Here is a 23,684-nt window from a genome sequence, read left to right on the forward strand (position 1 = left end):
CGTTGTTATGGCAGCAGCTAGCTGCCATAACCCCTGGTATCCCCATGCTCAGCCGGCGGTCCGGTACAAGATAAAAGTGGTCTCTGCGGTGGATTTGCCACGAGATCACTTTTATTGGTGGCGGGAGAGGGTCCCCACCGTGATCCGGTGCCCTCCTACCGGAGCCGTCTGCAGAGGTGGGGGCAATCAAATCCTTCCCGTGGCTGTGCATGGAGACAAGTGAGGGGAAGTTGGCCCCCACCCGCCTCCATGACACGTCACTTATGCCCATAGCTCTTAAAGGGCCCTTTTTAAAAAAAAATAAAAAATTTAATGAAAATTTTTTACATTTTTTTTTTTTTATTGCATTTTAGTGTAAATATGAGATCTGATGTCTTTTTGACCCCAGATCTCATATTTAAGAGGCCCTGTCATGCTTTTTTTTCTATTACAAGGGATGTTTACATTCATTGTAATAGGAATAAAAGTGACACCATTTTTTTTTTTAAATAGTCTAAAAATAAAAGGTAAAATAAATAAGGAAAAAAACTTTTTTTTTTTTTAAACGCGCCCCGTCCCGCCAAGCTCGCATGCAGAAGTGAATGCATACGTGAGTAGCGCCTGCATATGAAAACCGTGTTCAAACCACACATGTGAGGTATTGCCGCAATTGGTAGAGCGAGAGCAATAATTCTAGCCCTAGACCTCCTCAATAACGCAAAACATTCAACCTGTAGAATTTTTTAAATGTCGCCTATGGAGATTTTTAAGGGCAAAAGTTTGTCGTCATTCCACAAGTGGGCGCAATTTTGAATCGTGACATGTTGGTTATCAATCTACTTGGCGTAACATTATCTTTCACGATATAAAAAAATTGGGCTAACTTTACTGTTGTCTTATTTTTTTAATTAAAAAAAGTGTATTTTTTCTAACTAAAGTGTGCTTGTAAGAGCGCTGCGCAAATACGTTGTGACAGAAAGTATTGCAACGACCGCCATTTTATTCTCCAGGGTGTTAGAAAAAAAATGTATATTGTTTGGGGGTTCTAAGTAATTCTCTAGAAAAAAAAACTTTTTAACTTATAAACAACACATCGGTCCTTAAGTGGTTAAAAAGGAGGAAAAAAGTACGAAATCGGGATTGTTGGTGTGCCTGGACAAGTTGTTGTAATGTAGGATCCACTAACGCAAGCAGGGCAGTGTCCAAACTAGAGGAAACTGAAGCCGACCCAGACACGTGGCTCCTCCATGGGGCCCACATAGAATCAAAACACATGTACCCGTGCTAGCAGTGATCCACTCTTCCGCTTCCATTATTTCTGTCACCTTCCCAATCCAGTCCTTTTGACTTGGAACATACAAGCTCTTTTTTTTTTACCTTAATGCTTTCCTTTCGTTAAGATAAAAAAAGTTTTGGCATTAGAATCCTCCCTTATCCCCCTTTTTACTTACTTGAGCCCTCATTCGATCCAGCGCTGTGCACATCTGCAGTTCTCCTCTCAACTTCCTGCTCTCACTGGCTTTGCTGAGACAGCAGTAGCCACTGCTGTCAATCATAGCTAGTGAAGAGGGAGTGGGGGTGGGGCTGAGTCTCACTGTCTGCACCAATAGATGTAGACAACGAGACTCGGGAGCGTGCCTGCATGAGTGCCCCATAGAAAGCTGATTTCTATGGGGGCACTTGCCAGAGGGGAGGAGCGTCGGCAGAGGACCCAAAAAAAGAGGTTCGGTGCTGCTCTGTGCAATTCCATTACACAGAGCAGGTAAGCATAACATGTTTGTTATTAAAACAAAAAAAAACATTTACTACTTTAAAGTAGTTTTAAAGCCTAAACATTTTTTTACCTTAAAGAGGGATTCCACCAAAAAAAAAAATATTAAAAGCCAGCAGCTATAAATACTACAGCTGCTAACTTTTAATAAATGGACACTCACCTGTCCCGGGTTCCAGCGATGCAGAGGCCGATCGATCGCTCGGCTCTCGGCTGCTGTAGTCCCCATTCTAGGGGAGGGAATCAGGAAGTGAAGCGAATCGGCTTCACTTCCCGGTTCCCTACTGCGCATGCGCGAGCCGCGCAATAGGAAATCTCCGCGCTGTCACTGGGACCCGTGTGTGTCCCAGCAGACAGCGCGGCAGGGCAGGAAATGGCGTAGACTCGCACGGGAGTCTATGCCCGGAAGTGGGTGAAAATACCTGTCTTTGACAGGTATCTCCACCCCCCTCCCCCCTGAAAGGTGTCAATTGTGACACCGGAGGGGGGGAGGGATCCGATCAGCGGAGGTTCCACTTTAGGGTGGAATCCCGCTTTAATGCATTCCTTGCAATAAAGGTAAAAAAATGTTTAGGCATTAGTATCTCCCCTCTCTCCACCCATAAACCCTCATGCGATCCAGTGCTGTGCCCATCTACAGCTGTCCTCCCCCCTCACTTCCTGGTCTCTTGGGCTTTGCTGAGGCACTGGGAGCCATTGGCTTCTACTGCTGTTACTCAAAGCCAGCGACATGGGATGGAATCCTGCTGCCTGTGTCAATAGTCACAAACACTGAGGCCTGGGAGCGAGCCTGCATGAGTGCTCCCATAGAAAGTGGCTTTCTATAGAGGCCCACCTGTGGGCTCGATCCAGGACTTTGTGCGTCTGTTGACACAGACAGCTGGATTCGGCCCTTGGCTCCCATGTCGCTGGCTTTGATTAACAACAGCAAGAGCCAACGGCCCTGCTACTGTCTCTGAGCAGAGAGAAGGGAGAGAACTGCTGCAGATGGGCACAGCGCTGGATCAAGATAGGACTCAGGTAAGTATACAGAGTGGTGAGGGGTGATACAAATACTGGGACATTTTTACCTTAATGCAGGGAATACATTAAATTGGATGTAAATCCTCCATATACCCAGTGAAGTGAACAGCCTCAGATGATACACAGGAATAAAACAAATATCCCTGATGTGTATGAGGGAGGAGGAGGTGGGCAAGAGTAAGTTGCTAAAATGAGTGAAGTTCCACTACTAAGTCAAACTGGATTTATGGCTTAAATCCCCAATGTTTCCAGTGAAGCAAATGTAAGGATGTGCTTTTAATTGCGTTGACTCAAGAATAGCTTGGATGGATTGGATAAATAGAAATACATATCCTTTGGCAGGTAAGATAATTAGAAATCAATATGTTATTCAATTTTGTATTCAGCTGTTTGCCTCAATTTCAGCTTTAAGACCCCCTTCACACTGGAGGTGTTTTTCAGATGCGTTAGCGCTAAAAATAGCACCTGAAAAATGCCTCATCTGCAGTCCCAGTGTGAAAGCCAGAGTGCTTTCACACTGGGGCGATGCGCTGGCAGGACGTTAAAAAAAAGTCCTGCGAGCAGCATCTTTGGGGTGCTTTAGGAGCGGTGTATACACTGCTCCTAAAGAGTCCCTGCCCATTGATATTAATGAGCAGCACCACCAAAGCACCTGCAAAGTGCAGCGGCGCTTTGCTGGCACTTTTAATCCTTTATTCAGCCGATAGCGGGGGTTAAAAGTACCTCTAAAATGTGACAGTAAAGCACCGCCAAAACCAGCGGCACTTTACCACTAATGCGGCCACACTGTCAGTGTGAAAGGGCTTTTAAGGCTATGTTCACCTTTGGGGGGAAAAAAAAGAAATGCCCATGTTTTTCAGAATAAAGTGTGCAGTTTTTATATTTTCCCCAAGGATCCTGCAAAAGATTTCACTCTCTATCGGTGGATCATGGGTGCCATCAGGCTCTTGCACACTAGTACTACAGCTTTCTGCCCATACCTCTCTATGGACTTTCAGTGTAAAATCTGCATGGCTTGTGAATGTAGTACAAGGTCACTCATCAGCTCCCTCGCAGTTCATTGAGAACTACAAGCCGCCTGCCACAGTGGCTTTTCCCTTCACAGATCTCAGTGAATGAATGAAGCGGCTGCACAACCATGACGATTTGGAAATGTGACAGCGGGTGCGGAGATAGAAACCATTGTCTGCTGTCACACGGGAATCAGTGGGGTGAGGGGAATATGTGCTGGAACATGGTACATATGGATGTAACGTGTAACATGCTCCAAATGGGGAACTTGGTTTTAAATTAACAAAAAAAACAAAAATGCAACAATAGTTTCTTCCGTTGACTATTTTTCTCCAATTCAAAATCTGTAGGGAGCAGGATGGGAGGGAAGGAGGGAGAGAGACATTCCTTTCTATTTCAGCTGTGTGTGTAATTTGAGCTTCAGCAGTTAAGCTTTGTAAACAGGAGTTTTTCATTATCAGCTTTCTGCAGTAGTTGTTACTTTATTCATTTTACTGCTTACTTAAGAATTAGTGACCATATGCTTTCTTTTATGACCATAATAAAGTTTGTTGTCAGCCTTGACTCCTGACTATCGGAATTTCTCCAGATTTGGTATAGACATCTTTTTCTTATTCTTTTTTTACTATTGCAGCAATTCTATTTTGAGGTCTTTTTGCAGTGCAGATCATAGTGTCAAACGCTTCTCTGCAAGGAACTTCGTTCATACATCCAGCTGTTTATAACATCAGCAGCTCCCCCAGGAGGAATGTGCTATACTGCAGAAAGAGTTGTGTTTTCTTAACTTTAGTTTTGTGTTACACAAAATCGCAGTTTAGTCAGACAGTTTTATAATAGTGTCCTGGGATTCTGGCCCTGGATCTTCCAATACATTCCATTAGCATTACATATACATTGCTTGCATGCTTTGATGAGTTCTGGGGTTTGCCTCCCTCAAACAAATGTATGTATGTGTGTGTATGTGTGTGTGTGTGTATATATATATATATATATATATATATATATATATATATATATATATATTTGACTGCATTTGTGTATGTGTTTATGAACTACTCAATTTTCAAATATTTAACCACTTCAGCTCCGGAAGATTTACCTCCGTCCATGACCATGCAATTTTTTTGCGATATGGCACTGAGTTACCGTACTTTAACTGACAATTGTGCGGTCGTGTGGCACTGTACCCAGATAAAATGAATGCCTTTTTCTCCCACACATAGAGTTTTCTTTTGGTGGTATTGGGTCATCTCCTGCATTTTTCTTTTTTCCTTTTTTGTGCTATATATAAAAAAAAAAAAAAAAAAAAGACTGACAATTTTGATATTTTTTATTTTTGCTCAAAACATATCCAGTAAAAAAATGCAAAAAATCGAATTTCTTTATCAATTTATGCCAATATGTATTCTGCTACATATTTTTGGTTAAAAAAAATGCCAATAAGTGTATTTTGATTAATTTGCACAAAAGTTATAGTGCCTACAAACTATGGGATATATTTATGGAATTTTTATTTATTTATCTTTTTTCTACTAGTAATGGGGGCGATTAGCGTCTTATAGTGGGACAAATCGGATACCTAACTGACACTTTTGACACTTTTTTGAGGACTGAGGACACTAATACAGTGATCAGTGCTAAAAATATGCACTGTCACTGTACTAATGACACTGGCTGGGAAGGGGTTAACATCAGGGGTGGCCAAAGGGGATTAACTGTGTGCCTAGCCAGTGTCAGTGTAGTGGGGGAGGTGCTTTTACTAGTGGAAGGCGTGGATCAGTGTTCTTGCTTTACAGGAACACAGGATCCATGCCTTCTGTACTGGCAGAACGGCAGTCTGCCTGGTTTACACAGTCAGATTGCTGTTCTGCCTGTGTACAGTACGATCAGCGGGTGCTGGTGGATATTGGGTCCGTGGGGCACGCTGATCAGCTCCCGCTAGGTAGTTAGATTCACATCGGGAGTGAGACAGCGGCACAGCACAATCGCGACTGATACCCGAAAGTTCAGAATCCTGTATATATGTGATCATGCACAGTGGCGGTTGGCAAGTGGTTAAAGAAGAATCCTTTTGTAAAAGAAGATCTCTAAATATAACCAGTTAATTATGCACCCATCTCTTGAAGTGGACCATCACTTAAAATTTAAGTATTGCTCATCTCTCTCCTCTCTTCCCCACCTCCTAACTTGTTTTTTTTTCTTCATGGAGTGGGTACCTTTTTGTGATGGGTACCCGCTCCCACTTTCTTAATACTTGCCTAGGCAGAAATGATATCAGCTTGGCCCAACTTCTCCTGCCCGTTACCTCCTGGGACAGCTGCAGTATCACAGCACTGCTGTGGCTTGTGCATGCACAATAGCTACCCAGTTATGACTTCTTGAAGTCTTACAGCTGGTTCCTTGGCTCCCATATCCAGCATGGTGCCACTGGAGAGCCGAAGCTCAGTGAAGACTTGGCTGTGAGGAATACAATGCTGGACTCCACTGGCTTATGGGTGTCTTTTTCTTAAAGCGGTAGTAAACCTCAGACATGAAATATGAACAAAGCATATCTCTCTATAGTGTGTACGTGTCTCAATTAAGACACTGAGAGAAAATTGGTGATAGGGGTGGGATCTCCATCAGATTGACAGCCTCAGCCTTGTTCTGTGGGAATGTGGGTATGCCTCTTCCCGCCAAGTGCTCCCTCTGCAAGCAGCTTGCTATGTGTCCATTCAGATCGACCCCACCCCACTCTCCTTTTGGGCTCACTGACTTTTGACAGCAGCAGGAGCCAATGGCGCCTACTGCTGTCTCAGCCAATGAGGAGGGAGAGTCCCTGGACAGCCAAGGCTCCCGTGCACATAGCTATGCCCACATTGCTTTGTCCTCCTGTTAGCATGTTCTTGTTTAGAAAATGGGTGCTGCATCATACCCAAATGGCTCCTAGTACTGCCTCTCCTAGTCTGCGTTCTGCTCTACAGAGGGTTACAGAAGGCAAATACGAGGGGGTGCTAGTATTGAGCCTTACCCAGAAAAAATTGAGCTAGCAAGCTGTAACTGCCACACTATGCCACATATTCCCCCAGTAAGTTAATGCACTTGTGACATCTGTACTCCAGCTTCTTAAGTCCCTGCAAATAAAATTCTTCCGACTGCTGGTGTAACATTTGCAGCATTAGTTGCCTCCGGAACACTCCCAAATCGTTGTCCCTTTAGGTGTTTTATGAGATTGGGGAACAGATGATAGGAGGGGCCAGGTCGGGTGAATAGAGTGGATGGGGCATCACTTGAAAGCCTAAGGAGGTCAGTTTTGCCATTGTTTGTTTCACCTGCAGTGTGTGACGAGACGTTGTCATGCAACAGGATGACACCTTTGGAGAGCTTTCCACAATGTTTTTCCTTGATATTTTAGCTCAACCTCGTTAATAAAGCACAGTAATTTGTTGCATTGATGGTTGAACCCTTTTGGAGGTAGTCTACGAGCAAACCTCCCTTCTCCCCCTTATCCTAAAAAACTGTTGTCATTTGCTTCTGCACTGACCTTTGCACACAGAACTTCTTTGGCCTTCTGCCTCCATTCCTTAGACTGTTCCTTTGTGTCAGGATCATAACAGTAGATCCATGTCTCATCAACAGTTACCAGTTTGTCCAGGAAATCTGATTAATTTCTTGCACAATGTTCCAAAACAGCCACCGATGTCTCCACACGTTTCCTCTTTTGTTCGTTTGTTAAACATTTTGGTATCCGCTTTGCTGCAAGCTTTCTCATTTCCAAGTCGTTGTGGATAATGGCACCAATCTCTCACGTGATATTTCCATATAGGTTGCAATACTTATAGCTGATATTTGGTCATCCATGATCATGTCATGGATGGCTTTCACATTTGCAGGCACAGAGACAGAAACAGGCCTTCCACTGGGTTTCTCACATTCAACACCAAAATGGCTCGCTTTAAAATTGACAACCCAACGTGTACCGTATTTATCGGCGTATAACACGCACCCCAAGTTTAGGAGGGAATTTTAAGGAAAAAAAGTATTTAGGAGGGAAGTTTAAGGAAAAAAAAAACTTACATTTAAATGCCCATCAATGCAGCCTTATCAGTGTCCATTGCAGCCTTGGTCCCCAGTGCAGCCTTGGTCCCCAGTGCAGCCTTGGTCCCCAGTGCAGCCTTGGTCTCCAGTGCAGTCTTGTCCCCAGTGCAGCCATCGCTTGGCTGAATTTAAAATTGGCGCCTCCGAAACTCGCCGGAGCGGAGCGAACGCCAACTAGATCGCAGGGACTGGGCGGAGCCGAGATGCACATAGCCAAGTGTACTCGGATCTTCTCGGCTCCGCTCACAGTCACGCCCAGTCCCGCCCTATGTTGGACATAACGCAGGTCCAATGGCGGGACTGGGCGTGACTGTGAGCGGAATCGAGAAGAGCCGAGTACACTTGGCTATGTGTATCTCACGGTGATCGCTCCGCTCCACTCACAGTCAGCGGAGATCCGTGGGGGATCGGTGGGATCAGCATATAATTCCCCTGATTTTAAGGGGAAAAAAGTGCATGTTATACGCTGATAAATACGGTGACTGTTGCATATGAAGGGCCACTGTCACCCAAAGTTAGTGACATTTTTACCTTGGAGAAACAGGAACTTGTTTATGGTCTTATGCTCTTCCACATTGAATTTTTCTGGAGGTGCTACCAGTTCACTTTGCACCTGAAAAAGAGTTAAAATCAAAGGTAGTTGATTTTTGCACCATTGAATATAGACAAATTGGCCAATCCACCCTGCAATTGACAGTTTCCTATCTATAATTTTTTTCTGGATAAGGCTCAATACTTATCAGCACTCCCTCGTATAAGGTAAAATTCAAGTATTTACACCAGCTGCGTTTAAAAACACATTTACATTTTTTAGATATATTTTGAACTTTTTGAAATGTTGAGGAGAGTCACCCCTATTTAAATGTAATTACAGGACCATCAGGCCTCATTCCTGATTGTATCTGGATGCGCTATATTCCAATAACCTATATGATGGACTGTATGTTACCACCACCCCCCCCCCCTCCTTTTTATATCAATGGGGTTGATTTACTAAAACTGGAGAGTGCAAAATCTGGTGTAGCCCTACCTAGAAACCAATCAGCTTCCAGGTTTTTTGCCAAAGCTCATTTGAATAAGCTGAAGTTAGAAGCTGAATGGCAACCACGGACAGCTGCACCAGATTTTGCACTCTCCAGTTTTAGTAAATCAACCCCACTGTGATTTTTTTTTAGATGTGGATGTCCTGCACCACTTTTGCACTATTTCTTATAAAAATGTATGAAATCTATTGAAGGAGAAATGTTGAAGAGAGATGGTTACACACAGTTTCTGGGTTTTTTAATTGAGCTTGTGTCCTTTTGGAGTCATAGTAACCCCATAAATACTTGCGTTTTTTCTTTTTGAAATTGTCTTGTAGTTTAGATGGAAACAAGATGTACCAGATCTGGAATCGTTCATGTTCTGTTATAGTTACTAATAATGGAAAATATTTTTGAACCATTCTAAATATTTGTGTGAGGATTAACCATATGCAATGAATCTCTGTCCTATTGCAGGCTCTGACTCCGCTAACTATAACCTGTTACTGACTCTTGCCAGCCGCCACCTTTCTCCAGTCCAGCAGAACCTTCTGAAGTTTGCACTATCTCTTCGCTTATACTCGGCAACTGTACAGTCATTCCAACAGGTTTGTAAACTCTAAGTTTTCCCAGTCTGTCACAAAAAGAAAGCAATTTCCTAGGCTTGGATCAAGGTTATAAGTGCTTGCAGATGTTTCTTTTTTTGCATACAGCCAATGTGTTTTTAATAATATGCATTTGTTTCAGTGATAGTGCACAGATTCATTCTTCATCTATTTAGTAAGAAAAAGCGAGTGAGGGGGTTATCTGCTTTTTCAAATAGAACTCTGTTTTTTTTTTTTTTTATAATTCTATCGTAAAGCACATCTCCCCACTTAGGAAAAAAAATAAAAAAAAGTCCCGTAGGGATCACTCAGCCAGAGCCAGAGCCAGCTGCAGTTTCTGTTCCAGGTTGTATAATGGGCAGCATCATTCCACCCACTTCCTGTGAGCCAAGGTTGTCAATGACACACCTCTGGGGCATTGTCACGCATCATGGGCTTCTGGATGTGAATATAGCTCAGTCCAGTTAGAAGGGCCACCTGCTGCCAGTGGAGAATTTCAGATTTCTGGATTAAGGTATGTATTGAGCAATTTGAAAAATAATGGTAGGGACTTCGTGGAGGGAAGGAGTGGGCAGGGAGAAAAATAAGTTCTGCTTTAAGGCTACATTCACATGGCTATTAAGGCCAGTGTGAATTGAGCGGCAGTTCCTTTCACTGGGTCTCAGTAGCTAATTGGGGCCACTGGCCCCACTCACTATAATGACAGGTCACCGTTGGTGCATCTATTTGCGACTCTCTGCACAGCTAGCAATTGCCTGCTGTAATCACTGCTGGATGCACTTTGTGTGTGATCACCGCAGGTAATCGCTGGCTGTGCAGAGAGTCGCCAATACCTGTGGCTACCAGCAACCTTTCATTATAGTGAACAGAGCCCATGGCTGCAGCAGGAATGTCAGATTCCTGCCGTTACTATCTGCACCGGCCCTAATCACCAGTGTAAATGTAGCCTAAGCCATTTTGCTAACTGCTCTGGTCCATACAGGCTGTAGTCTATTATTGTAATCTCTTGATAAGAATAGATTGTCCCTTGCAACTAATCATTTAAGCTCTGTTCACACCTGAGCGATCCAAATTGCGGGCAGATTTACTGCAATTCTGCCTGCGATTCCAATCTTGTATGATGATTGTACGATGATTTTTGCCGCGATAAATCGTGCTGCAATCATGGCAAATTGCAAAGCGCGCTCTTCTACTTCTACTTCTTTTTAAGCGACAAGCGTTGCAATTTGCCACGATTGCAGCACGATTTATTGCGACAGTCAGGGCAAAATGGCGGCGTGATTGGGGTGCCATTAAGTAATGGCGTCACACAAGCGTCCCGCTTATTTTTCGTGTTGTGATTTGGATTGCTCAGGTGTGAGCGGAGCCTTAGGTGTGTAGGGGTGTTTTCGTGTTGTTCGTGGTTCCAGTGAAGTTCCATCCACCGTAGTACTACCTACCAGTAATGTGTAGCTGTCCAGGCTTCCTTTGTCGGGCTTAGTTTTAGTAAGTGGGACAGCCAGAGTACATGCTTGGCTGTGCCCACCAGCAGTCTATGGTTCAAAAGTGGAGGAACATGAAACTGATTGAAAATGGCAACAAAGCCCAGTCTAGTCCAGCAATTCACATGTAAAAACGGGACGGTTCCATCACTCTGTATTTGGCTTTCTTAAAGACAAAGAAAGAAAATTGTCAGATAAGCAGCATCCTTCTTCATTACATGGAACTGTGCTATGCTCTGACAGCGAGCTTGTCAGTCATTAGAAAAAAAAAATCCTGCCAGTCAAAAAGTGAACAATGTCATTGTATCCGGGCAGATGTAAAAAGCACACTCTGCAGTGCTGCATATCTGTCTTCGAAAGATAAAGTGAATTTTTTATACATTTTATAACTTTTATATCTTGGGACTGATGAGATGCGGCATAAGAGAAGGAGCAATAAACAACAATATTTATGTTGGAATAGCAAGGATCACTTTAATTTAAAATATTAAAGGTTATCACATTCTTTGATTACAGGCACATTTTCTGTAAATAACTGTATTTCTGTGCACATTTATTGTTTGATTTCAGATTGCAGTTGATGAGTCCCCACCCTCAGGATGTAAAGCTTTCATTGTGGTCCATGGAAAGAAGACCAGTGACCTTAGTGAGCTACCATCACTTCTCAGTGAAGCTCAGGAAAGGTATTCGTGTTATTTTTATAAATATAGACTAAATACCAAGGGATACATTTACAAAAGACATGCAACATATTTGAAATACTTTGCTTACATATGTGAACCACCATTAACCTTCTAACCATTATCTCTTTGTCCAGGCCAAAACCTTTCTTGTTCAAGGGAGATCACCAGTACCCTGGTTCCTCTTCCGAGAGCCCAGTGGTAATACTATATGCTGAGATTGGCTCTGAAGGCTTTTCCAAGTTTCACCAGCATCTCTCAGAGAAATCTCGAGCAGGGAACATTTCATATGTGCTAAGACATTATGTTGCGGTAGGTTTCTATTATTCTCCACTGCAGTTCCTGTTGTTTCTATTGATCCTTCTATGGGCATGCTGGTTCTACTGAAGTCAGTCCATCGATCAACTTTAGTACAACCAGCCTGCCGGGTTTATTTTTGCCTGCTCACCGGTGGTGGCTATAGCCGGGCAGCAGTAATTGTTGTATTCTGCTGCTGGGAAAGGAACCCAATAGTGCTGCGAGAGGAATTCCCCCATCCTTCACATGGTGTAAGGAAATAAAATTACATAATGTATAGCCTGCCTAAGGGCCTAGAAATGTTCATTTTAACTTGGGTAAAGCTTAAAGCTGGATATAGGTGCATAGCATTTCAAACAAAAAGTCTTCATGGTGCTGCTGGTAAACGAACGTTTAGGAGAAGTTGGGCATTTTTTTCAGCTGCCCCTGAACTCTCCTCTGTTATCTTATCAGAACATGTACACAGGGTCATTTATAGTCGTTTATAGTCGTTTCTAGGCAGTTGAATTTAGAAGCATTTTTTGGAAAGCAAAAAAAATGCGTTCGGGACGGATGTTCAAAGGCATTTGAAGCGCCAAAAGCCTGTAACCGCTTGTAAACACGGTAATTCACGTTTAGCCGCATTTCATTTACAGGCGTTTTTAATTTTGACTATTTGAAAAATCACAAAAAAATGCTTCTAAACGCAAACGCGGCATGTAAACGCGGTAAAACTGACATTTTTAAACGTTGTTTTTTATCTGTCAAGTTAAAGAGGAAGTAAACTCTCCCACTCTGATGCTTCTTTTAATTTAGTCCATTATAATAAGTAATTATCAAACTATAGCCACTGTAATCCAGCCCAAATCGCATATTACTTACTGATTAACCACTTAATAACCGCCCTATAGCCGAATGACGGCTACAGGGTGGTTTCTTAACTCTGGGAGGCCGTCATATGATGTCCTCCCAGAATTCCGCTCTCGCGCGCCCCCCGGGGCTCGCACTCGAGAGCATCCGTGACCGCCGGGTGCCGGGACCGCACGGATCACGGTAAACGGCCGCTCATAGCGGCCGTTTACCACGTGATCACTCCGTCAAATGACGGAGTGATCACTTGTAAACAAACCGGCTTCATGTTATGACACCGGTTCCTCCCTCCCCCTCTCTGTACCGATCGGAACAGCGGAGGGGGAAGAGATCGGTGTCAGCAGCGATGTGGGCTGCATCTGCAGTGCCCACATCGCTGCTCACCGAAAATTAACCCCTCAATTCCCTGCAAATACGCTGCAATACCCTGCCATTACTCTGCAATACCCTGCAATACCCTGCAATACTCTGCAATACCCTGCAATACTCTGCAATACCCTGCAACGCTCTGCAACACCCGCCAATACCCTGCAACACTCTGCAATGCTCTGCAACACTCTGCAATGCTCTGCAACACCCACCAATACCCTGCAACACTCTGCAATGCTCTGCAACACCCGCCAATACCGTGCAACACTCTGCAATGCTCTGCAACACCCTCCAATATCCTGCAATGCTCTGCAACGCAATACTCTGCAACGCCATACTCTGAGATACCCAGCCATACTCTGAGATACCCAGCCATAGTCGGTGATGCCCTGCAATACCCAGCCATAGACACCCCCCCCTCCTGCCGCCCTCCGGTGCTTCTACCGACTCGCCAATACGATCAAATCCAGAATCTTTTTTTTTTTTTTTTTTTTTTTAGGCTTCCCAGCTTAGAGGTGAGATGCGGGGTCTTATTGACCCCATATCTCACTGTAAAGAGAACCTGTCATGCCATATTCCTATTACAAGGGATGTTTACATTCCTTGTAATAGGAATAAAAGTGATCAAAAAAATTATTTTTGGGGAAAAAAATGTCAAACTAAAATAAATAAAGTAAAATGAGCAATAACATTTTTTTTTTTTTTTTAAAGTGCCCCTGTCCCCATGTGCTCGCATGCAGAAGCGAACGCATACGTAAGTCCCGCCCACATATGAAAGCGGTGTTCAAACCACACATGTGAGGTATCGCTGCGAACGTTAGAGCGAGAGCAATAATTCTAGCCCTAGACCTCCTCTGTAACTCAAAACATATAACCAGTAAAAAAAAATTAAATCGTCGCCTATGGGGATTTTTAAGTAGCGACGTTTGGCGCCATTCCACGAGCCTGTGCAATTTTGAAGAGTGACATGTTAGGTATCGATTTACTCGGTGTAACTTCATCTTTCACATTATGCAAAAATTGGGCTAACTTTACTGTTAGCCCAAAAAGATAAAGAGATAAAAAGTTGCAACGACCACCATTGTATTCTCCAGGGTGTTTGCTAAAAAAACATATATAATGTTTTGGGATTCGATGTAATTTTCTAGCAAATAAATGATGATTTTTACATGTAGGAGAGAAATGTCAGAATTGTCCTGGGTGCTCCAGAACGCCTGATGGCGCTCCATGCATGTTGGGCCTCTGTATGTGGCCACACTGTGTAAAAGTCTCACACATGTGGTATCGCCGTACTCGGGAGTAATAGCAGAATGTGTTTTGGGGTGTAATTTGTGGTATGCATATGCTGTGTGAGAAATAAACTGATAATATGACAATTTTGTGAAAAAAAAAAACAAAGTAAAAAAAATCTTGATTTTGCAAAGAATTGTGGGAAAAAATGACAACTTCAAAAAACTCATCATGCCTCTTACTAAATACCTTGGAATGTCTTCTTTCCAAAAAGGGGTCATTTGGGGGGTATTTGTACTTTTCTGGCATGTTAGGGTCTCAAGAATTGAAATAGGCCGTCAGTACTTCAGGTGTGATCAATTTTCAGATATTGGCACCATAGCTTGTGGACTCTATAACTTTCACAAAGACCAAATAATATCCACCAATTTGTACTTATTTTTACCAAAGATATGTAGTGGTCTAAATTTTGGCCAAAATTTATGAAGAAAAAATTACTAATCTGCTAAATTTTATAACAGAAACGAAGAAAAATTAATTTTTTTTACAAAATTTTCGGTCTTTTTTCTTTTATAGCACAAAAAATAAAAAACCCAGCGGTGATTAAATACCACCAAAAGTAAGCTCCATTTGTGTGAAAAAAAGGACAAAAATTTCATATAGGTCCATTGTTGCATGACTGAGTAATTGTCATTCAAAATGTGAGAGCACCGAAAGCTGAAAATTGGTCTGGTTATTAAGGGTGTTTAAGTGCCCAGTGGTCAAGTGGTTAAAGAAACTTTAAAAAACTTGTTTCCAGGGGTTAGGCAGCGCCATCTTAAGTATTGTTTTCTGAGTCCACAGTAGAGTGCATTTCCGCCCTTACATTGAGCACTTCCTGTACTGTTAACCAAGCCTCCTTCTCAATCAAACGTTTCTATGGCAACCCTGCTTCCCTGTTCATAGCTGATTTGTTTTATTTCATAGTATTTACTTGTGCTGATTGTTTAATATTTACCTGTGTCAGTCTTATCAGCTTCAGCTGATAAGACTGCAGTAATGGCCAGGTTTACACTGCATGTGATGTCACCTGGTGTGTAGGAGGAAGCTCTGAATGATTCTGCAGCCTCCTGGGATTTCAGTGTTGTGCCGTAGGAAGTCCTGATAACAGATATATAAGCACATAGAGAGTGTGCCGTAAATCAGGGAAGATCTGGGCATGCTCAGTGATGTCATTCTAAAGAACAAAAAGGATTACAACAATACTAAGCAAGTAAGGAGATATCTACAAGCAGTGTTCATTAGGGTTTTTTATGCTGATTTACATGGGACAAAGTTGTGGGGGGGGGGGGGGGGGGGGGGGGTGAGAGTTTACAACCACTTTAAATCGTTCAGGGGAGGTTGTAAAACGTCCCGTGTACATTAAGCCTTAGGAAAATTTGTAAGAAAATTCTCAGAACATTCGTTTGTTGTTTGAAAAAAATCACGTGCTTTTAACATTTTTATTTTGGAGTGAATGGACTTTACACATACGCTGTTAAAAATTTGTTCCAGAAAAATTTCCATCCTGCTCCTTTAGATCACTAATGATTGGAAAAATAAACAAACTTTCTTGCACCTTCTTTTCCCAAGAATGTTCATTCAAAGTTCTACCCATCTATGGCAAGCTATCAGCGAGGCACTGTTCTGGCTGCAATGTAGGGTCCTGACACTGCATGCACATACCTTGTGGATGTTTCTTTTAAGGTATTGGGAGACTCAGCTCATATAACACTAATGTATGACTTGTAACACTTTCTGCATCCTCATGTTGGCACATCACTGTTTGACCACCTTATCAGTGAGCTGGCCAGTAAGAAACTTGAAAGGAGGCATGCCAGCCCTCGGCAATGATGACAAGTGTTACAGTATGCTTAAGGGGGTGCTTAAATTGTAGCCCCACAGCCAGTTTAAAATATTTATACTGATAGGTATACTTTAAGGGTCAAATTCTGGACCTTCTTTACATTTTTTCTTCTTGCCATCCTTATTGTTTACCTCTTCTGCATTTTGTACTCTTCTTGGAAAACCTAGCTACTGTAGGCAAATTTTATCCACAGATTTAAATTTTTTAATATTCTCTGATCTTGTTATGTTAACCGGTATGTGTTGAAAAGCCTGTGCCATATTCATTTGACATGTTGTATATTTAAAAGAACTTTACTGACACTATATCTCAACCTTTATAGTTTCAATATCCGAACATACATGTTTCAGCTGTGATGTTATGTATAATGTACTTTTTGTTTCCACAGAATCCTGAAGCAGAGAAGGTTTTCCTCTCTGGTTATGGTGTGGAGCTGGCCATTAAAAGCACGGAGTATAAAGCTAAAGATGACACACAAGTTAAAGGTAACAATGAAGTCTGATTACAAAATTATTATACTTCCTGTGAGAGGCTTCTGACCATTGCTTCTGCCTTGGCGGGCTCTACAGATTTTCTTCTGCCACATATGCCCAGCTCACAACCCCATTCTTTTTCAGTCACCGTGCCACTGCTTGGAGCTCATGTCTTAGTGGCAGAAATCTAAAAAACTTTTAGGCTTCATGCAGACTAGCATTTTTTTATTCTGCTCTTAGAAGCTTAAGCCTCACGTACACCGCTGCTGGTAAATGGACGTTTAGGAGCAGTTGGGAATTTTTTTCAACTGCTCCTGAACTCTCCTCTATGTTATCTTATCAGTACATGTACACAGGTTCAGTTATAGTAGTTTCTAGACAGTTGAGTTTAGGGGCTTTTTTTTAGAACCCAAAAAAATGCGTTCAGAAGCTGTGCTTAGAGGCATTTCAAGCACCAAATGTGGCTACCGACGTTTAGGCACATTTTGGTCTAGAAGCGATTTTAAAGGGAAACATTTTATTTAGTTACTTATTTGAGACTGGAAAATGCTAAAAACACACCAAAACCTCAATTCTCACTGCCTGCCAGCTTGATATACCATACCTAATGGTTAACCCCTTCACTGCCAGTTGCATTTTTACAGTAATCCCTGCAATTTTTTAGCATTGATCGCTGTATTAATGCCAATGGTCCCAAAAATGTGTCAAAATTGTCCGATGTGTCTGCCATAATATCGCAGTCACGATAAAAATCGCTGATCGCCGCCATTACTAGTAGAAAAAAATTATCAATAAAAATGCCATAAAACTATCCCCTATTTTGTAGACGCTATAACTTTTGCGCAAACCAATCAATAAACGCTTAGGAAAAAAAATGTTTTTTTAAATATTTTTTTGGGGATATTTATTATCGCAAAAAGTAGCAAATCATGCATTTTTTTCAAAATTGTCGCTATTTTTTTGTTTATAACACACGTCGCACGACCGCGCAATTGTCAGTTACAACGATGCATTCCCGAATTGGGCCAGTTCACACCAGTGCGTTCATTTGCATTTTTAGCGCAGATGTAAAACGCAGATCAATGGAAGGACATCTGAAAAACAATTTCCAATGTGTTCTATTCACACCATAATGCTGCGCATGCATGTCAACAGCCACCAAAAACGATGTCACCAGACATCAAAATGTATGTCAAGGGACGTCAGCGTGCATTAAAACACAACTTAAATGGAAATGTACATGCATTTACCATAAATTTTAGCGCAAGTCAGTGTAAATTGGCCTTCAGACATTTACTGAAAACTGAAATATCACTTTTGAGTGGACTGACATACCCGCTTTTAGAAGCATCACCACAAGTTGAAATTCCTTGTTGAATTCCCCAGGGGACCCAGTGCACAATAGTACTTGGACCTGTTCAAATCAGTGCAGTGGTTATTAAGCTAGTGTGGCTGGCAGGGCATCCCCACCGTTGTCTGACCATGATGAGGGCGCTAGAGAGCAGGATGTCTTGAAAGGAACGAAGAGAATGATTAGGTTGGTATTCTGAGATTAGGCTAGTGATGTAGCTGGGGACTAAATTGTGGATGGCTTTGTAAGTTGTTGTTGTTTTTTATTTTATTTAATTAGTTGGGTGAGGGGGAGCCAGTGGAGGGATTGGCAGAGAGGAATAGCAGACACAGAGCGATTGGTGAGGTGGATGAGCCTGGCAGTAGCATTCATGATGGATTGAAGGTGGGGGGGGGGGTAGCCTATGTAAAGGTGGCAAGGTTAGGACAGTGCTTGGACGTGGGGCTTAAAGGAGTTCAGCGTCCAGGACTACACCTAGGACCTTGCAATGTGGGGATGGGCTGATAGTTGTGCCATCAATTTTGACAGAGAGATTAAGGGAAAGTGCACATGGTGGAGGAAAAATTATAAATTCGGTTTTGGATTGATTAAGTGTGAGGAAGTGATGTGACATCCAGACTGATAAATATGTTAGTAAATGAGTGATACATGAGGAGACTGAGGGAATGAGCTAAGGGGTAGAGAAATTGATTGTTGTCAGCGTAGAGATGGCATTTGAAGCCATGGGAGGCTATCACCTGTCCCAGGGAGGAGGATTGAAAATAGGAGAGGCCCAAGAACAGAACCTTGGGGGACCCCAACAGAGAAAGGAAGAGAAGAGAAGGAAGTAGATTTGTAAGTTATGCTAAAGGTGCAGTTGGATAAGTAGGAAGAGAACCAGTGAAGAGTACAGGAGGAGACCAACGGCATGGAGTTTTTGGAGGAGGGGGTGGTCAACCATTTCAAAGTCAGCATAAAGGTCCAAGAGTAGGAGTACAGAATAGTGTCCATTGGTTTTGGCAATTAGTAGATCGTTTGTTAGTTTTAGGAGAGCAGTTTCTGTGGAATGTTGAGGACGAAATCTAGACTGAAGGGTATCAAGAAGGCTATTCTTGACAAGGTGGTTGTTAGGTTCTGAGTGACAGACATTCATAGGAGAGGGGGCAGGAACGACAGAGGAGTGTTCACACAAGCTGTCAGCTACTTGACTTTTTCTCTGGTCTTTCTCAAGAGAATAGTTGGTGGCCAGGTTTGGGCTCAGTCTTTCTATTCCATTCAAGAAAGTCTATTCAGTACAAGGAAGACATTTGATTACCTGGAACATGGCAGATGGGTAGAGCAAAAGAGGCATAGGACTGCTAGATTAGATGGAGGGCTTCAGAAGGAAGAAAGGTGATGGCTTCAGTGCTGGCTGTGTTTCTCCTGTAGGAGTGCCGTAAATTGGTCTTCAGCCTGGGGTGGAGTTACAGCCAGCACAAACAGAAAATAAATTTCCATTTATTAGCAAACCACAACGGAGATTTGAAGAGGACCTAGTGCTGTGTTCACTGGGAAATTGTCAAGGATTTTCCGCAACTTTGTCTGTCGTCAAGTTCTCTCTCTTTGCATGCATTTTAAAAATAATTTTATATTTTAGATTCCTTAGAGAAGTTATCATAATTCTCATAAATTTCTTTTAGGGGATGGGGTAAATGCCACAGTGGTAAGTGATGATACCACGGATGAAGTTCAAGGGTTTCTGTTTGGAAAGCTCAGGTAAGTGAACGAAGAGTACAGTCTATACATAAGTGTTAGAATGAAATATGGAATAGATAAGAAATAGGTAAGGGGCTATTGCTGACTTTCTTTTTCTTTGGCTTCAGTATTTTGATTGTCAATGCCAGAACTCCTCATCTACATAGTTTAAAAGTATAACTAAAGGCAAAACTTTCTTTTTAGTTTTGGAGGGGTTAGAACACACATCAGTTTCCCAAATTGATCCCAAATTTTGGGTTGTCCCCAGAAAAGTAATAGAGGGGAAATCTTCCAATAGGAATACCAGTTCTGGTGATCTGGGGTCCCCAAGGAATTCCCTTAATTTGCAGGGATTTCCTCTCACTTCCTGTTTGGCTATGGGACAGCAAGTGAAGGGTAATCTCCGCAATCGGACACAGAGGATGGAAAAAAAATCTGACAGGGTTTATAACCTTCCCTTCTATATCCAAACTGAAAAAAAAAGGTTTTGCCTATAGTTCTACTTTAGGATCACTAACTCAAACTATTAGAGCCAGTTCACAAGACAAAAACATCCTCCAGATCCATTCTGGATACTTTTCTGGATGCACGTTTTTGATGCGTTCCAGTGCACTTTTGATGCATTTCTGAATGCATTCCAGAAGCGTTTTTTTTTCCCCACTGTACTGGGGTCCGATGCATTTTTTTGCATTCAAGTGCATTCCGGTGCAGGGAAAGTGCAGCATGTTCTACTTTTTTTTTTCCTGGAACTCGAATGCCCTGGAACTGACCAAACTGGTGTGAACTATGCCATTGGAAACCATATAACCTACTGTCCATGCGTTGGCGCAGAAAAAAACGCACTGGACTGAATGTGGTGTGAACTGACCCTTAAATCATAGGGATCAACAAAGCAGCTAGGAAAATGGCATTTTTGTGTGGAGAGATCTGCAGTGGCAGCCCACAAATTGTAGCTTCTTTCCTTTAAAGCTGAACTCCAGACAATTTTAATTGAAATATATTCTTCAATAGCCACAAATATTTAAATCCACTCTGTGTGCAGAAAATGCCTTTGTAAACCCAGATATTAAAGTGGAGTTCCACCCAAAAGTGAAATTTCTGCTTTAAGGCCTCCTCCCCAGCTCCTGTTTGTGAAACAGAGCTTTTGGGGAAGAGGGGGGTTAGCGGGTACCCGATTTTGGGGGGTACCCACTGCCACTTCTGTTCCAGTCACCTCCCTCCCGAAGTCTTCTGGGACACATGACATTTCCTAGAAGACTTTGGGACCAGTCACAGAGCGCAACGCCACTTACGCATGCGCAGTGGGCACAGGGCTGTAAAGCCGCAAGCTGTCACAGTCAGGCACCCATAGTAGAGATGTCGTCACTGCTGAGGGAAGACAGAGGGAGAAAACTGCAGAGATGAGTGCACCGCTGGATCATGGGACAGGTGAGTTTGTGTTTATTAAAAGTCAGCAGATCCTGTTTTTGTAGTTGCTGACTTTTAATAAGCACAAAAATGACTGGAACTCCTTTTTAAGTAGCAGAGACATCCTCACTTGGCAGTACAACACCTTTGCAGAGAGAAGAGCTGTGGGAGGGACCCAGCAGGCTTCACCCACTATAGGCTGCCTGCAGAAGACCACTGAAGTGGGTGGAAACATGCCCAGAACCGTGCGCAAGGAGAGAGAGCAGCAGTGACTGGTCTTTATTACAGGAAACTTGTGCAAAGCCTTATTGCATAGATCTAGAAGAAACACACAAACCACACCAAGTTTTAAGTAAGAATACACATGCCTTTCTCTATTTTAGACAATATTTGCTTATCCTGGAGTTCAGCTTTAAAAGATGTAACTTGGATAAGTGGTTCTTTTATATAAACTGCTTTGTCTGACTTTTATATTCGATCATAAAGATCATAATTAGTCATGTTCATCTGGAGTCCAGTATCCTTTCTTAAGTGCAGGTAATAAACTTTTTTTTTTTTTTTTTTTTTACAGACAGCTATACCCAGAGCTTAAAGAGCAGCTAAAAGAGCTGAGGAAACATTTGGTGGAAAGCACCAATGAAATGTCACCTTTGAAAGTCTGGGAGTTACAAGGTATGTCTAGAAGCACTGAAATTATTGGGTCTTATATGTTAAAATTTCTGAATCCGTATATGTATCCACTGGTATAACTTGGGTAATTCTCCTAAATACCCACTCTACTTTTGTGCCTAAACCCCCAAATCTAGCTAGTTTTTCATATATGCCCATATGCACCCACTCCTCTTACACCCATTTTATTTTATCATCCAATCCACTGAAGAGCAAGGGGTCAGACAATCCAGAAAAATTAAATATTTGAAAGAATATTATAAATTCTGTTTAGCGTAAACCTATTCACAGAAAGCCAGTATTGTAGTCTGATTTCAGACGAGTTCTTTATACACGTAGGCAAAACAATACGATGCATAAAGTTGAACACTTGTCCGTTTTTATTGCTGTCTGCGCCCATTAGGGAGATTCATCCTTTCTATTTGTCCTGTTTACCATTATCATTGAAAGTGAAAGCAAAAGAAAATCCCAAATTTTGGGTTGCCCCCAAAAAAGTAATAGAGGGGAAATCTTCTAATGGGGACACTAGCTGTGGTGACCTGGGGTTCCCCGAGCAATTCCCTTAATTTGCAGGGATTTCCTCTCACTTCCTGTTTCACTATGGGACAGGAAGTGAAGGGAAATCTCTGCAATCTGACAGGTGTTATAACCCTCCCTTACTCTATCCAAAATGAAAAAAAAAATGTCCCTATAGTTCTACTTTAAATGTAGTTTTTGCTTTTGGCACTTAGGCAAATTATACAGATGATACAGCGTTTTCATTTAACCAGTGGGTTGAATGAAAAAAAATCTGATTTGATTCCCCCATCCACACACTTGATGTTCTTCTCGGCACAGTGGTGTAGTGGTTAGCACTTTTGCCTTGCAGTAAAAAGGGTCACTGGTTCTAATTCCAACCACAACACTACCTGCCTGGAGTTTGCATGTTCTCCCTGTGCCTGTGTGGGTTTCCTCCAGGCACTCTGGTTTCCCCCCAGACTCCAAAGACATGCAGGTAGGTTAATTGGCTTCTGTTCAAAATTGGCCCTAGTATATGAATGTGGACCTTGGATTGTGGGCTTCTTGAGGGTAAGGACTGATCTGAGTGTGCAATGTACAGGGATAGGGACAATGGTAGACACTCACTCAGGATGGACTGGTGTCTTTATTTAACCTTACCAACTATGTACCTGTATAACTGTGTGGTTATTTTTTTTTTTCACTGTCCAGACGTATAGTGGGTGCGGGGAGGTGACTTGGGTGTAGTGCTAAATGGCTGTAAAGAAATATCAGGTCTCCATTCCTCCTCCGCTGTCAGTTATGGCTGTACATATATCAGGACTGGCTGCAGGTGAACAGCTCCCAAATTTGTACTTCTGCCTGGAGTTCAGTCTTAAGATTCTTATTTACTCTGTTTGGTTTTCCAAGTCATTATGGTCACTGTAGTAAAATACTTACCATCATGTGTTTTTCTTTTCATATAAATATGTATATTTTTCTTATTCCCATTAAGATCTGAGCTTTCAGACTGCGGCTCGTATCCTGGCTGCTCCCTCCTCTGAAGCTCTGATGATGATGAAAGATTTGAGCCAGAATTTTCCTACTAAGGCCAGGTAACACTGTTTGTAATTCTGTTTGTTGTGATTTCGTTTTTCTGGTCCAGATTAACTGGATTGAAGGAAAGGAAAGCACCCTTTGCAAGCAGTCAGATTCCGGATGATATTTTCTAGTATTATTATTACTACACAGGATTTATATAGCGCCAACAGTTTACGCAGCACTTTACAATATAAAAGAGAGACAATACAGTTAT

At 42.3% G+C, this 23,684-nt stretch overlaps 1 protein-coding gene across 3 annotated transcripts in view; it reads left to right on the forward strand.

Moving 5' to 3' along the window:
- The window catches only part of UGGT1 (UDP-glucose glycoprotein glucosyltransferase 1), a 156,235-nt gene that overhangs the window by 13,494 nt on the left and 119,057 nt on the right, over positions 1-23,684 (forward strand). For all 3 annotated transcript variants that reach the window (XM_077488664.1, XM_077488666.1, XM_077488665.1), the window contains exons 4-10: positions 9,361-9,491; positions 11,540-11,652; positions 11,787-11,961; positions 16,668-16,764; positions 19,762-19,837; positions 21,795-21,895; positions 23,385-23,484. In XM_077488664.1, coding sequence (XP_077344790.1) covers positions 9,361-9,491; positions 11,540-11,652; positions 11,787-11,961; positions 16,668-16,764; positions 19,762-19,837; positions 21,795-21,895; positions 23,385-23,484 — 793 coding nt within the window. The remainder of the gene's footprint in view (positions 1-9,360; positions 9,492-11,539; positions 11,653-11,786; positions 11,962-16,667; positions 16,765-19,761; positions 19,838-21,794; positions 21,896-23,384; positions 23,485-23,684) is intronic.

Source organism: Lithobates pipiens, unplaced genomic scaffold, assembly GCF_037356315.1.
Source record: "Lithobates pipiens isolate NorthernLeopardFrog02 unplaced genomic scaffold, aLitPip1_a1.2 Scaffold_18, whole genome shotgun sequence".
Lineage (NCBI taxonomy): Eukaryota > Metazoa > Chordata > Amphibia > Anura > Ranidae > Lithobates > Lithobates pipiens.